At 45.5% G+C, this 16,142-nt stretch overlaps 1 protein-coding gene across 2 annotated transcripts in view; it reads right to left on the bottom strand.

The window, feature by feature from the left end:
• Nucleotides 1–4,271: 4,271 nt before the first annotated feature.
• ARMC2 (armadillo repeat containing 2) overlaps nucleotides 4,272–16,142 on the bottom strand; it is a 97,702-nt gene continuing 85,831 nt past the window's right edge. For both annotated transcript variants that reach the window (XM_044291401.1, XM_044291402.1), the window contains exons 16-18: nucleotides 5,487–5,619; nucleotides 4,874–5,034; nucleotides 4,272–4,660 (exon numbers count right to left, since the gene is read on the bottom strand). In XM_044291401.1, the coding sequence (XP_044147336.1) occupies nucleotides 4,506–4,660; nucleotides 4,874–5,034; nucleotides 5,487–5,619 (449 nt within the window). In that variant the 3' untranslated portion in view covers nucleotides 4,272–4,505. The remainder of the gene's footprint in view (nucleotides 4,661–4,873; nucleotides 5,035–5,486; nucleotides 5,620–16,142) is intronic.

The following is a 16,142-nucleotide window of genomic DNA, read 5'->3' as shown; positions in this document are numbered from 1 at the left end:
ACGGATTACTCTCCATTCAGAATGCATGGGGATATGCCTGATCAGTTATTTTCCGGTATAGAGCCCCTGTGACGGAACTCTATGCCGGAAAATAAAAACGCAAGTGTGAAAGTAGCCTAAGACTGGGACTAGGATAGGGGGGGTGTCCGGCCTCTCCTTCCAGGTCTCGAACAGCCTTGCTAATACCTCTCGAGGTAGAGGTCCCTTAGCAGCCCAGAACCCACCTGGCGGAGTCTGAGCCTATAGGTGGGTTCTCTGATGGCCTCCTGTTGTGCGGTCATGAAAGAATCTCTGGAAGCTGAATTACCAGTAATTCTAATTTATATACAGTACAGACCAAAAGTTTGGACACACCTTCTCATTCAAAGAGTTTTTTTTATTATTTTCATGACTATGAAAATTGTAGATTCACACTGAAGGCATCAAAACTATGAATTAACACATGTGGAATTATATACATAACAAAAAAGTGTGAAACTGAAAATATGTCATATTCTAGGTTCTTCAAAGTAGCCACCTTTTGCTTTGATTACTGCTTTGCATACTCTTGGCATTCTCTTGATGAGCTTCAAGAGGTAGTCACCTGAAATGGTCTTCCAACAGTCTTGAAGGAGTTCCCAGAGATGCTTAGCACTTGTTGGCCCTTTTGCCTTCACTCTGCTGTCCAGCTCACCCCAAACCATCTCGATTGGGTTCAGGTCCGGTGACTGTGGAGGCCAGGTCATCTGGCGCAGCACCCCATCACTCTCCTTCATGGTCAAATAGCCCTTACACAGCCTGGAGGTGTGTTTGGGGTCATTGTCCTGTTGAAAAAAAAAAAGATGGTCCAACTAACTAACCATCCCTAACAAAATTAGGGTCACCTACTTTCTTTCCCTGTTTATTAACCTTTTTGTTGTCCCTTATTTCTAGTAAATTGCTTATTTTAGCAACTGTACAGTAGGTAAGCATACCTAATGTAACTTGCTACCGTAAAACTAGAGCAGCATATAACTGTTGTAATGTAACATCCTGATCACCCCCCCCCCCCAATAGATGAGTGTTAATCAGACCTCAGATCAGACCCCCAATGGCTCAGATCAACCCCCAAACCTTTAGCCATCTATCAGCCCCCCATGTCAGCCATTAGCCCCTCATGTCAGCCATAAGCCCCTCATGTCAGCCATCAGCCCCCATTGCAAATAAAATAAAATAAACACTTACCTCTCCTGCTCCTGGTCACCATCGCAATCCTCTTCATTCTGCTGTCGGCTGTGTATAGCGGCGCACAGTGTGAGGTCACAGAGCGACCTCACGCTGTGCGCAGCCCTGCACAGCCGATAGCCGAGCTGTGGACCAGGAGAGTACAGATCCTTCACCGCTTCCTGGTCCTTCTGTACTAATGAAGCGCTTCCATAATGGAAGCGCTTCATTAGTACAGCGTTAAAGACTGCCCTGATCACCGCGGCCCGGGCAAACCATCTTCCAGGGCCCGGTCCTGGGCCGCGGCCCGGCGGTTGGGGACCGCTGTGAGACAACAAGAAAGCGATTCCTCTTTACTATGTTGGTTCCATAGCAGGGACACATTGCTAGTAGAACATTCTCATGATCTGTCATGCAACATGTTTTTCAGAAATGACCATGTAAGGGTACTTTCACACTTGCGTTTTTCTTTTCCGGCATAGAGTTCCGTCACAGGGGCTCTATACCGGAAAAGAACTGATCAGTTTTATCCCCATGCATTCTGAATGGAGAGTAATCCGTTCAGGATGCATCAGGATGTCTTCAGTTCAGTCGTTTTGACTGATCAGGCAAAAGAGAAAACCGCAGCATGCTACGGTTTTCTCTCCGGTGAAAAAAAACTGAAGACATGCCTGAATGCCGGACCGGCATTTTTTCCCATAGGGATGTATTAGCGCCGGATCTGGCGTTCAGAATACCGGAATGCCGGATCCGTTGTTCCGTTATGCGCAGACTGAAAAAAAGGTGAAAAAAATTAATGCCGGATCCGTTTTGCCGGATGACACCGGAACGACAGATCCGACATTTCAATGCATTTTTTCGACTGATCAGGATCCTGATCAGTCTTACTAATGCCATCAGTTAGCATACATTTTGCCTGATCCGGCAGGCAGTTCCGGCGACGGAACTGCTTTGCGGATCTCTCTGCCGCAAGGGTGAAAGTAGCCTAAGTAAATTGTGTACCAAAATGCATACGCAGTATCAATTTAACCACCATCAAGGTTACAGAATAAGAAAAGACATCTAGATGAGTAGGTAATCATTTAGGCAATTGACGACACAAGTGATGTACTGACACAACGCCGATGATAACGACAAGCATGTACATGCAGGAAGTATTGTTTACAAATTTGTTCATATCCGATCGTATACTCGCTTAAGCACTGATCGTTGACTGTCTTCAGAAAGGTCTAGTTTTCATGCATGTTCATCCATAAGCTACTGTTCCTGACTTATCAAGAGAACCTCCACCACTACCTCTTGTACATGCATTGTTGTCCCATTGGTATACAGTCAGGTCCATAAATATTGGGACATCGACACAATTCTAACATTTTTGGCTCTATACACCACCACAATGGATTTGAAATGAAACTAACAAGATGTGCTTTAACTGCAGACTGTCAGCTTTAATTTGAGGGTATTTACATCCAAATCAGGTGAACAGTGTAGGAATTACAATGAGCAGATAAAAGGTCCAGAGTTCATTTCAAGTGTGCTATTTGCATTTGGAATCTGTTGCTGGCAACTCTCAAGATGAGATCCAAAGAGCTGTCACCATCATTAGGCTGAAAAAACAAAACAAACCCATCAGAGAGATCGCAAAAACATTAGGTGTGGCCAAAACAACTGTTTGGAACATTCTTAAAAGAAGGAACGCATCGGTGAGCTCAGCAACACCAAAAGACCCGGAAGACCACAGAAAACCACTGTGGTGGATGACCGAAGAATTCTTTCCCTGGTGAAGAAAACACCCTTCACAACAGTTGACCAGATCAAGAACACTCTCCAGGAGGTAGGTGTATGTGTGTCAAAGTCAACAATCAAGAGAAGACTTCACCAGAATGAATACAGAGGGTTCACCACAAGATGTAAACCATTGATGAGCCTCAAAAACAGGAAAGGCAGATTAGAGTTTGCCAAAACGACATCTAAAAAAGCCTTCACAGTTCTGGAACAACATCCTATGGACAAATGAGACCAAAATCAACTTGTACCAGAGTAATGGTAAGAGAAGAGTATGGAGAAGGAAAGGAACTGCTCATGATCCTAAGCATACCACCTCATCAGTGAAGCATGGTATTGGTAGTGTCATGGCGTGGGCATGTATGGCTGCCAATGGAACTGGTTCCCTTGTATTTATTGATGATGTGGATACATTCTGAAGTGTTTCGGGCAATTTTATCTTCTCATATTCAGCCAAATGCTTCAGAACTCATTGGACGGCGCTTCACAGTGCAGATGGACAATGACCTAAAGCATACTGCAAAAGCAACCAAAGAGTTTAAGGGAAATAAGTGGAATGTTATGCAATGGCCAAGTCAATCACCTGACCTGAATCCGATCGAGCATGCATTTCACTTGCTGAAGACAAAACTGAAGGGAAAATGCCCCAAGAACAAGCAGGAACTGAAGACAGTTGCAGTAGAGGCCTGGCAGAGCATCACCAGGGATGAAACCCAGCGTCTGGTGATGTCCATGTGTTCCAGACTTCAGGCTGTAATTGACTGCAAAGGATTTGCAACCAAGTATTAAAAAGTGAAAGTTTGATTTATGATTATTATGTCCCACTTTTGGCCCCTTAACAAGTAGGAGGCACATATGCAAACTGTTGTAATTCCTACACCGTTCACCTGATTTGGATGTAAATACCCTCAAATTAAAGCTGACAGTCTGCAGTTAAAGTACATCTGGTTTGTTTCTTTTCAAATCCATTGTGGTGGTGTATAGAACCAAAAATGTTAGAATTGTGTTGATGTCCCAATATTTATGGACCTGACTGTAGCTCCTCTTCTCTGTCTTTTTGGTTTGTCTTGGAATTCTCCCCATCTAGGTCCTACAGTACTGGTGCAATAGTGTAAGTACCTGGTTACATGCAGTATGTGTATCTGACAAGATCTTCAATGCAATGTAAATCTGTCCTATTGTATAATGTTAAGGTTTATCTCAATAAGGGATTTGTTCTGATTTGCCAACATTTTCTGTTTAAGAAAATTGAGAGGCCTAATTCTGATGCTTCTGTAACACAAATTCACTTTCAAGACGATTCATTTTTATTGTTCAAATGTGAAAACTAATAAAATATGCGTTTATTTCCAGCTGATAAATGTGCACTTCTTATACACATATTCCCCATAGACAGACACAATTGAGAGCATTGTCAAATCACCATACCACCATTGCTCTGCAATCAATAAATTACTATACAATGTCAGAATCTCAGGATAAGGAAGAAGACACACTTCTGAGGGGCAGCCAAGATGATTCACATTCTTCCAACAAGACTAAACTGGATCTGGCAAGGGCTCCAGATAGGAAGGATGGCCATGAATTTTGTCCAAGAGCAGTGAAGCCACAGGTTTAAATTCTGCTTCCCAGCATTCCCTTTGGTAGTCCATTAAGTCTACATTCCACCGACAATCCAGTGCAACCTGTTCATCTTTAAGAAAATAAAAATGGGATCTCTTTTTATAAAAAGGGAACATACAAAGAAATGTATAACAGAACTGCTTGGCCTTTGCCTTAGAAACATAAAAAAAAGCTGCAAACAAGAAATACAATGACTCCTCAATTAAACAATATGAGGTAACAGATTCTATATGCAGTATTCTGTATATCAGTGTTTTATACCAGGAATTATGCAGTGTCTTACCAAGGTAGGCGGACAAGAGGTCCAAAAGTTTGTTTGTTTCTTCAAATCCAATGTACAGTCCTGCATCTGTTGCACTGTCCATGAAATTCCAGAAAGCCTTGCACACTAGTCCAGCCAGCTGCCAGTCTGAGCATCCAAAGTCCCGCAAACACTCAACCAACCTGTAGTGTAAGAACTTTGCTGATCACTTTCATCTTGCTATAAAATTAGGTGCTTTGGCTGTTTCTGTTTATCACAGAGGCTATAGCATGACAATGTAGACATTTAGGCATATAAGACTGATTGGGGTACTCGAAACCACTTAGGTGCGTAGGTAATAAAAGTGAGTGGGAAACCCCTTTAAAAGGTATCGTCCAGTCAGTAACTTTTTTTTTAGGTTTAGAATGGCATACAAAATTAAGAGAAATGATCATCTATCGGTTCAGTTCTGATGCTTCCTATAGGGGTGACCCATCTCAGCCAGTGATTGACTGAATGGTCATTGTCAACAGGGAATAAGAAGTAGAGACTGGCAGGAGACCTGGCAGGAGGGGACTGGTGAGGTATCATATTTATATCATTCTGAACCTTTAAAAAAATATAAATATAATTTGTAAACCAAACCGCTACTTACTTTTCAAGGGCCCCTTCTTCTTTCAGTAAAGTTTTCTTATGACTGTCTGTAGCCAGATTTATCAGTACCCCACAGGCAGAGAAGCAGACCTCTTGCTGTCCAGAATCCAGTAAGGCAACAATGAATTTATATACTAGATGGTGACACAGAGCAAGTTAATTATTTCATGACACTCTATTAAAAGTCACTTTTAGCAGCCATGTAATGCAAAATCATTAAACGGGAAGGATAATTTGTTTTCACAATCAACGGGTTAGTAGAGGAATGATTCAGACTTCCCTTCAGCATCGGTCTCCATACCTTTCAATCTCATTAATGTATCTTTATATTAGAATGCATGGGCAGCACGGTGGCTCAGTGGTTAGCACTGGTGCCTTGGTCAAATCTGACCAAGGACAACATCTACATGGAGTTTGTATGCTCTCCCTGTGTTTGGCTCCATTCAGACGTCCGTATGAATGGTCCGGATCCGTTCCGCATGTGCGGATCCATTCATTTTCAATGGGGCCGGAAACGATGTGGACAGCACACAGTGTGCTGTCCGCACTTTCGTTCCGTGGCCCCGAACTTCCGTTTCCACGGCTCCGCAAAAAATAGAACATGTCCTATTCTTGTCCGCAATAGTGCTGGCCATGTGCACATGGCCGGTGTCAGTGTTTTGTGGATCCGCAAAACACTTGCGGACGTGTGAATGGACCCTAAGTGCGAGTTTCCTCCAGGTTCTTCCGGTTTCTTCCCGCACTTCAAGACATCTAGGATTGTGAGTTCCACTGGAGACAGCAAACAATGTTAGGCCTCATGCACACGACAGTGAAAAAACGTCCATTAAAAACAAATAAACTGTTAATTTTTAACTGACTTTTTGTTTCACTGATACCTTTCTGAAAAATAGATGTTAAAAACGGACCTATTCAATTGTATGGGGGCGGTCAGTCAGTCAGTAAAAAAACAGAACACTTTTTTATGTCCGTTTTTCACTGACAGTCATAAAAACTGACATGTGCATAACCCCATAGACTACAATTGGTCTTAAAACGGACGTGTGACGGCTGTTAAAAAAAAAAATGTACATCACATCACAGTCATGTGCATGTAGCCTTAATGTCTGTAGTCCGCAACGAGGCACACACTCGTCTGCAAGGTGCCTAAATAAATGTTGGTATGGCTCACACTATTAGGTTCTCTTCCTATCTGCTGAGTCTAGACACAGGGTGTCTCTTAGGGCTATATTACACCAGCAGATTATCTGACCAATGTCTGTCCAATCAGATCAATAGTTGGTGTATAGAACAAAAGATCTGTGTGTGTAAATGGCCATCTGACCAATGATTGGTTAGAAAATTTGTCAGATAATCTGTTGGTGTAATACAGGCCTTAGTTACTGGGGCTTTCTGAAATCTTAAACAATGTTCAATACAAATATTGTACACTAATATGGTATGATTTTTTAAAAGTAAGACCATTATCAGTTATTTGGCAATCTATGTTAAAAGGGCACAAATTGTCAGTGTCATTTTTAAAGGGGTTCTCCGGGCTTTTTAGGAAATCAGTGTTTTCTTCTCTCCTGTGGAAGAAAGACAGTTAAGTTAGTACTTACTCCTCCGTCGCAACTCTGATCCACTCACACAGGCTGCAGACTCTTCTGCTTGGGTCCCAAAGGGATGTGTGCCCTTTTCTTCCTGTTCAGCTGCCTTTACTATTAAGCAACTGAACAGGATGAGAAGGGCACACATCCAGTCATACCCAAGTGGAAGAATACGCAACCTGTGTACTGTAAGTGCAGCAGAAACAGCGCCATCGGTGGTGCAACAGAGGAATAAGCCCCAACTAAACAGGACAGAAGAAAGGATAGATTTCCTAAAAAGAGCGAAGAACCTCTTTAATGATATAACTTCAATATTTTGTTAATATTTCACTATATACTATTTCTGAAGCCACCACCACCAACCTCTTCTGCACGGCAAGAGTGGTATGCTAGTTGGAGAAAGATGGTTACCTTCCCTGTCCATATGATGGACTTTCTCAAACCAAAATACAATGTGAAGATTCCCATAAAGGAGTTTTCCTACAATACAAATGTCTTACCTACAGTATGTAAAAGGTCAACCATTCCCCCCTTTCCTTCTCACCAGCATGTTCATATTTAGGATAGTTTTTTATGGAGCAGTGGCTGAGCTTGTACAGTACACCGCCACTGTGTAAAGTAATTGACACGGAAGAGGACAGTATACTGCTACAGATGGATCTAGATAGATTGGAGGCTTGGGCAGATAAGGTTTAACACTGACAAATAGGGCTGCATCTAACAATTATTTGAATAATCGATAAGTTGTCGATAATTTCGTCGATCAATCAGGAAAAAGATACCAAAATGACAAAAAAAAGGGGTTTATATGATTTTACTTGAAAAATTATGTTCAAAGGCCATATTAAAACAAATTGTGGATGGCACTGTTATGGAGAGTTTCTGTGGGTGACACCGTTATGGAGAGTTTCTGTGGGTGACACCGTTATGGAGAGTTTCTGTGGGTGACACCGTTATGGAGAGTTTCTGTGGGTGACACCGTTATGGAGAGTTTCTGTGGGTGACACCGTTATGGAGAGTTTCTGTGGGTGACACCGTTATGGAGAGTTTCTGTGGGTGACACACTGTTACGGGGGATCTGTGGGCGACACACTGTTACGGGGGATCTGTGGGCGACACACTGTTACGGGGGATCTGTGGGCGACACACTGTTACGGGGGATCTGTGGGCGACACACTGTTACGGGGGATCTGTGGGCGACACACTGTTACGGGGGATCTGTGGGCGACACACTGTTACGGGGGATCTGTGGGCGACACACTGTTACGGGGGATCTGTGGGCGACACACTGTTACGGGGGATCTGTGGGCGACACACTGTTACGGGGGATCTGTGGGCGACACACTGTTACGGGGGATCTGTGGGCGACACACTGTTACGGGGGATCTGTGGGCGACACACTGTTACGGGGGATCTGTGGGCGACACACTGTTACGGGGGATCTGTGGGCGACACACTGTTACGGGGGATCTGTGGGCGACACACTGTTACGGGGGATCTGTGGGCGACACACTGTTACGGGGGATCTGTGGGCGACACACTGTTACGGGGGATCTGTGGGCGACACACTGTTACGGGGGATCTGTGGGCGACACACTGTTACGGGGGATCTGTGGGCGACACACTGTTACGGGGGATCTGTGGGCGACACACTGTTACGGGGGATCTGTGGGCGACACACTGTTACGGGGGATCTGTGGGCGACACACTGTTACGGGGGATCTGTGGGCGACACACTGTTACGGGGGATCTGTGGGCGACACACTGTTACGGGGGATCTGTGGGCGACACACTGTTACGGGGGATCTGTGGGCGACACACTGTTACGGGGGATCTGTGGGCGACACACTGTTACGGGGGATCTGTGGGCGACACACTGTTACGGGGGATCTGTGGGCGACACACTGTTACGGGGGATCTGTGGGCGACACACTGTTACGGGGGATCTGTGGGCGACACACTGTTACGGGGGATCTGTGGGCGACACACTGTTAAGGGGGATCTGTGGGCGACACACTGTTACGGGGGATCTGTGGGCGACACACTGTTACGGGGGATCTGTGGGCGACACACTGTTAAGGGGGATCTGTGGGCGACACACTGTTACGGGGGATCTGTGGGCGACACACTGTTACGGGGGATCTGTGGGCGACACACTGTTACGGGGGATCTGTGGGCGACACACTGTTACGGGGGATCTGTGGGCGACACACTGTTACGGGGGATCTGTGGGCGACACACTGTTACGGGGGATCTGTGGGCGACACACTGTTACGGGGGATCTGTGGGCGACACACTGTTACGGGGGATCTGTGGGCGACACACTGTTACGGGGGATCTGTGGGCGACACACTGTTACGGGGGATCTGTGGGCGACACACTGTTACGGGGGATCTGTGGGCGACACACTGTTACGGGGGATCTGTGGGCGACACACTGTTACGGGGGATCTGTGGGCGACACACTGTTACGGGGGATCTGTGGGCGACACACTGTTACGGGGGATCTGTGGGCGACACACTGTTACGGGGGATCTCTGGGCGACACACTGTTACGGGGGATCTCTGGGCGACACACTGTTACGGGGGATCTCTGGGCGACACACTGTTACGGGGGATCTGTGGGCGACACACTGTTACGGGGGATCTGTGGGCGACACACTGTTACGGGGGATCTGTGGGCGACACACTGTTACGGGGGATCTGTGGATGGCGCTGTTATGGGGGGGATCTGTGGATGGCGCTGTTATGGTGGATCTGTGGATGGCGCTGTTATGGAGGTGATCTGTGGATGGCAATGTTATGGGGAGGGGGATCTGTGCACTGGTATGGGGAGGGGGATCTGTGTATGGCACTGTTATGGGGAGGGGGATCTGTGGATGGCGTGTTATGGGGAGGGGCATCTGTGGATGACACTATATATCTTCTTATGCTATATGTGTCATCCACAGATCTCCCCCATAACAGTGTTTGCCAATACACCGGCCCCGCCGCTCACAGCAGTATAATATCTAAAGAGTATTCCTTAACTGGCAGTAACTTTTAATTGAACTTTAAATCAGCGCTATGATCTTTATTACCTTACAAATACAATGAAGCTCCGTTAACAGGCAGAGCGGGCGGCGGCGTAACGTCACTCACGTGACGCGCCTGCTCCGCCCACTTTATGAATGAAGCAGGCGGAGCAGGTGTGTCACATGAGTAAGTGAGGTTACGCCGCCGCCCGCTCTGCCTGTTACCGGAGCTTCATTGTAAGGTAATAAAGATGCGCTGATTTAAAGTTCAAGTAAAAGTTACTGCCGGTTAAGGACCCGCAGGCATAGCGCCTGACTGCCCACTCCCGCCCGGATAGCAACGAATCGGCAGATTATTCAATAATGGGATTCGTCAACGAATCCAGTTATCGAATATTATCGATAACTTTGATTAATCGTTGCAGCCCTACTGACAAATGTAAGGTTATGCACATGGGAAGGAATAATGCAAGTCACCCGTACACTCTAAATGGTAAAACACTCGGTAACACTGACATGGAAAAGGACCTAGAAATTTGAGTGAGCAACAAACTAAGCAGTAAAAACCAGAGTCAGGCAGCTGCTGCCAAGGCCAATAAGATAATGGGTTGCATCAAAAGGGGCATAGATGCCCGTGATGAGAACATAGTCCTACCACTTTACAAATCACTAGTCCAGTGGTTCTTAACCTGGGTTCGATCGAACCCCAGGGGTTCGGTGAGTCAGTTTTGCGGGTTCGGCCGCCAGCCCTGGGGGGCCGCTTTGATAGGTGGCTGCCACAAGACAGGAAAATATTTATTTCTTGTTACTCAGACTCCTTTTGCGCCCGCTGCGGCTCATGATCGGAAGAGCCGAGCGAGCGCAATTATTTTGCTTCCGCCAGCCGCCGGATGTGAGCGGCATATGACGACATGACGTCATATCCGGCGGCTGCGCGGCGGCGGATCTAGTGACTGCACAGCATGGTGGCGGCGGCATCCTGTCCCTCCTGCACACAGACACCGGCATCACTGAGCTAAGCTGACCTGTTGTACTACAGGTAAGAGTAAAGGGGCTTGGAGGACCTATTGTGTATTGTATTTAAGGGGTCAGCATTGTATTGGAGGGGGGTTAGCAGTGTATTAGGCAAAGGAGGGATCATCAGTGTATTAGGGGAAGGGTTTTATTCACTTTGTGCACCTATGTATAAATATATACCTATGTTTTGAATTTGAAAAAAATCATATTTAATTTTTCCACTTAAGAAGGGTTCGGTGAATGCGCATATGAAACTGGTGGGGTTCAGTACCACTGCACTAGTCAGACCACACATGGAGTACTGTGTACAGTTCTAGGCTCCTGTGAAAAAGGCAGACATAGCAGAGCTGGAGAGGGTTCAGAGGAGGGCAACTAAAGTAATAACTGGAATGGGTGGACTACAGTACCCAAAAAGATTATCAAAATTAGAGTTATTCACTTTAGAAAAAAACAAGTGAGGGGAGATCTAAAGACTATGTATAAATATATCAGGGAACAGTAGAGAGATCTCTCCCATCATGTATTTATTCCCAGGACTGTGACTGTGACGAGGGGACACCCTCTGCGTCTGGAGGAAAGAAGGTTTATACACAAACATAGAAGAGGATTCTTTACGGTAAGGGCAGTGAGACTATGGAACTCTCTGAGAAGGTGGTGATGGTGAACTCACTAAAAGAGTTCAAGAGGGGCCTGGATGTATTTATTGAGTGTAATAATATTACAGGCTATAGCTACTAGATTTCTCAAGAAGGTTTATTGATCCAGGGAGTTTTTATGCCTGACTGGCATTCCCCCTCCCCCCCCCCCCCTAAAATTAGGAAAATTGGCTTCAACCTCATGATGTTTGTTTTTTTTGCCTTCCTCTGGATCCACTTTGCAGGATAACAGGCTGAACTGGATGGACAGATGTCTTTTTTCAGCCTTACAAACGATGTTATTATGTAATCCTATAGGAGTTATGTAACTCAACCTTATGCTATCAGACACAGAGTTTTGAAGTAGTGGCACTCACCTCAGACATCACAACTGTATTTAGAGACGTTAATTAAAAATTTCCATTAAATTGTATTATAACGGGATAATACTACTACTACTACTAGCAACACACTTTTTTCACAGGAAGTTGAAAAGATGGTCATGTTTTACCAACCTTGATTGTGTGTCTGTTATGCTGACACCTATTGGCTAAAAAGAAAATAGCAACAGCCAAAAAAAAAAAAGTATACATTTTAAAAATGTATTTGAATTAAAGGTTTAATAAATATGGCAGAGAAATCTAAAGGGTAACCAACGTACAACATTTGAAGGATCAGATCAGTGAGTATGTAGTAGAGTATAGGGTTGCACCGGGTATGGAAGTATCCCTACTTTTAGCCCCGGATCCATACGATACCAGGTTGTACTATTTAACTATACTAGGCTGTGCTGCTGTTAGAGAACATGGCGCGCACCGCTCTCAGGGCGCACCATGTTCTCTTCAGCAGCACAGTGGAGAAGGAGGCAGTCTCTCCCTTCCTCGCTCCCCACTGTGCCGCTGCCACCAATGAGAAGATGGAGGGGCTGTGGCCACTGCGCCACCAATAATTATAATTAACCCCTTAATTTAAGTGTAGGAAGCAGGTGCCGGTGGTATCACATACCCGGCCTCAACAACCGGGTACAGTGATCCCGCAAACCGCGGCAATTAACCCATCAGGTGCCGCAGTATTATAAATTATAATCATTGGTGGCGCAGTGTGCCCCTCCAGTATTCTAAATTATCTTCCTTGGTGGCGCAGTGCACCCCCCCTCCCCCAACCCCCTGAGTATTAAAGGGAGTCTGTCACCAGATTGTGACCTTATAGACCGCTTACATAGCGCTCTAGCATATTAGTCTATGATTCTAATGGTACCTTTGATGTGTGCTTCTGAAGTTCCCCCAAGGCAAAAACAGACTTTTATTCAAGGGATCGCAAGTGCCCAGGGCAGGGTTCACCTCGTTGGAGCCCAGGCTGTTCTGCCTCTTTTCGTCATATCCCCGCCCCAGCCTCTTCCTCTGCCCGCCCCGCTCTTCCTTTGCGTCCTCCTTCTCTGCAGCCGGATCCCGCGCCTGCGCTATCCATTGCTTGGCTGGGGCATGCGCAGTAGCTACTACGCATGCGCCGGCCAACGGCGAGAAACAGCGGCGAGGAGGCGGACCAGAGACACCCACAATGGGCATCGCAGTGCGCATGCCCCGGCCAAGCAATGGATAGCGCAGGCGCGGGATCCGGCTGCAGAGAAGGAGGACGCAAAGGAAGAGCGGGGCGGGCAGAGGAAGAGGCTGGGGCGGGGATATGACGAAAAGAGGCAGAACAGCCTAGGCTCCAACGAGGTGAACCCCGCCCTGGACACTTGCGATCCCTTGAATAAAAGTCCGTTTTTGCCTTGGTGGAACTTCAGAAGCAAACATCAAAGGTACCATTAGAATCATAGACTGCTATGCTAGAGCGCTATGTAAGCGGTCTATAAGGTCACAATCTGGTGACAGACTCCCTTTAACGTCATTAGTGGGAGTGGCCACAGGGTCCCCTCCTCCCCTCTTCATTGGTGGCAGTGGCAGCTTCCGATCGGAGCCCCAGCAGTGAAATCGCACCTTGGCTGCCATGGTAAGCCCCCTGCAGCTGTGTGCACAAAGCACAGGGCAGCAGGGACAGTGTAAGATACTATTCACCCTAATAGATACCCAAAACAGGCCGCATGGCCCAAGAAAACCCCAATAGAGTGCACATCCACTAGATATAAAAGCAATATATAAATTTTATGCTACAAAGACACATAGACATGATTAAAAATTGCATACAATATACCATGTGCTGGTACAAAATAAGACCAGACACCAACTCTGCTCCCACCAAGAATCACAAATGCGGGCACAATGTATATAGTCCAAAATAGCAATAACCACATGGTACAAAGCAAAGATGCAACCTAAAATCCACAATAAAAAAATAATAATTTGACATCAAAATGCCTGGTAACTGAATGAGATATAGAATATAAGCTCAGGACTATCTGGGTGGGCCTGAGTGAAAGAAGTGAAGCCCCACTCGTATCGCTGGTAAAGTCCAGCTTTCTCAGGGGTAAATACCTATGTGCTCCAGGGTCTTTGATATATACCATAATAATCAATCATAATCAACAATGTATGAAAATCACCTGGAGAAGAAGTATGCCTGTTGTGCTTCTGGCATCCATAGCAGCTCACCACGCCTGCGCCGGTGGCCGCTTTGAGGAGGTGTGGAAAAGTCATGTGATCAGAGATCACATGAAACAGAGACACACCCCTGCTAGAAGTAGAACGCAAATGTGCTCCATGAGCAAAATGGTGGACTGTAGGTGCGCATGATCGCAGAACAAAAGTCCTGTGATACAGAGGCGAACGTATTGTGACCTAATGGGATGCAAATGCGCTCCACTCGGGGGACAGATATACTATTGAGAAATGGTGATGTACCAACGTAAAAAAAAAAAAAGGGGGGAAAGGATATACATAAAAAGAGAATACGGTATGTGTAATAACATAATTATCTGTGAATTGATAAATGTGAATCCAAGGGGCTCCAGAAAAATTCGCCTTAGTCATTATGTTAATTGTCGTACCCGAAATGTCATCTATGTTCTTATCTATAAGTGTGGGAAAACATATGTCGGCCAAACTGGCCAAGAACTACGCAAAACGCATCCAGCAACATTTATCTAATATTGCTTTGCACGTCGCGATAGGATCAAGGGAGAAAAACCATTGACCTCTGTAGCCGCGCATTTTTTGGATGACCATCAAAGTAGTACTACAGGCCTACGAGTTGTTGGATTAGGCTGGGTACGCAACAACCTCAGGGGGAGCCCTATTACTCCACAGCTTCTCCACCTAGAATCCAGATGGATCTCTGATGTTGATTCTTTGACACCAAATGGTATGAATGAAGAATTCACGTTCACAGTTTTTTGCAGATTCAAGCTTTGTCTTATGATGGGCATTGACCGATTCTTCACTTCTTCAGCACTTATGGATACACACTATGTTTACATCGTATATGGATATATATTTTTAGTTTTAATTTCACTTGTTTTTGGTTTCCGTTAGGTCCTTCTAGAATATTTATTTATTTTTACTTTATGTTTTGGTCTTCTGACTAATATATATATCTTTACAAATAATGTACAACTAGCTACTTTCACACTTGCGTTCGGGTGTCCGCTCGTGAGCTCCGTTTGAAGGCTCTCACAAGCGGCCCTGAACGCAGCCGTCTGGCCCTAATGCATTCTCAGTGGAGGCGGATCCACTGAGAATGCATCAGTCTGGCGGCGTTCAGCCTCCGCTCCGCTCAGTGAGCGGACACCTGAACGCTGCAAGCAGCGTTCGGGTGTCCGCCTGGCCGTGCGGAGGTGAGCAGATCCGTTCCGACTTATAATGGAAGTCAATGGGGACGGATCCGCTTGAAGAGGACACCATATGGTTCAATCTTCAAGCGGATCCGTCCCCCATTGACTTTCAATGTAAAGTCTGAACGGATCCGCTCAGGCTACTTTCACACTTAGAAATTTTTCTAAGTTATAATGCAGACGGATCCGTTCTGAACGGATGCAAACGTCTGCATTATAGGAGCGGATCCGTCTGATGAAACATCAGATGGACCCGCTCCGAATGCTAGTGTGAAAGTAGCCTAATACTGGAAATCATTGTGTATATACCTTTTTTTTTTTCTTCCCTGTTATGCTTCTGGCGTTGCAGCATCTTAGTGCAGCATGTTTTACATGTGCTATTGAGGCTTTTAATTTATGATACCCACTATTGATTATGGTGATATTGATTTGCTATTTATCATTACATATGAATAGATTTTTATTCTTTATTACATATGAATGTTATTTATTGCTTTTTATGGTATTTACTGGCCAATAAATCATGTTTTGGACATTTAACACATTATTACCAGGTGTGATGTCACATTATTATCTATTTATTGTGGATTTTAGGTTGCATCTTTGCTTTGTACCATTGGTTATTGCTATTTTGGAC

This window comes from Bufo gargarizans, chromosome 4 (assembly GCF_014858855.1).
Source record: "Bufo gargarizans isolate SCDJY-AF-19 chromosome 4, ASM1485885v1, whole genome shotgun sequence".
Classification (NCBI taxonomy): Eukaryota; Metazoa; Chordata; class Amphibia; order Anura; family Bufonidae; genus Bufo; species Bufo gargarizans.
This window is presented reverse-complemented; position numbering and strand designations above follow the sequence as displayed.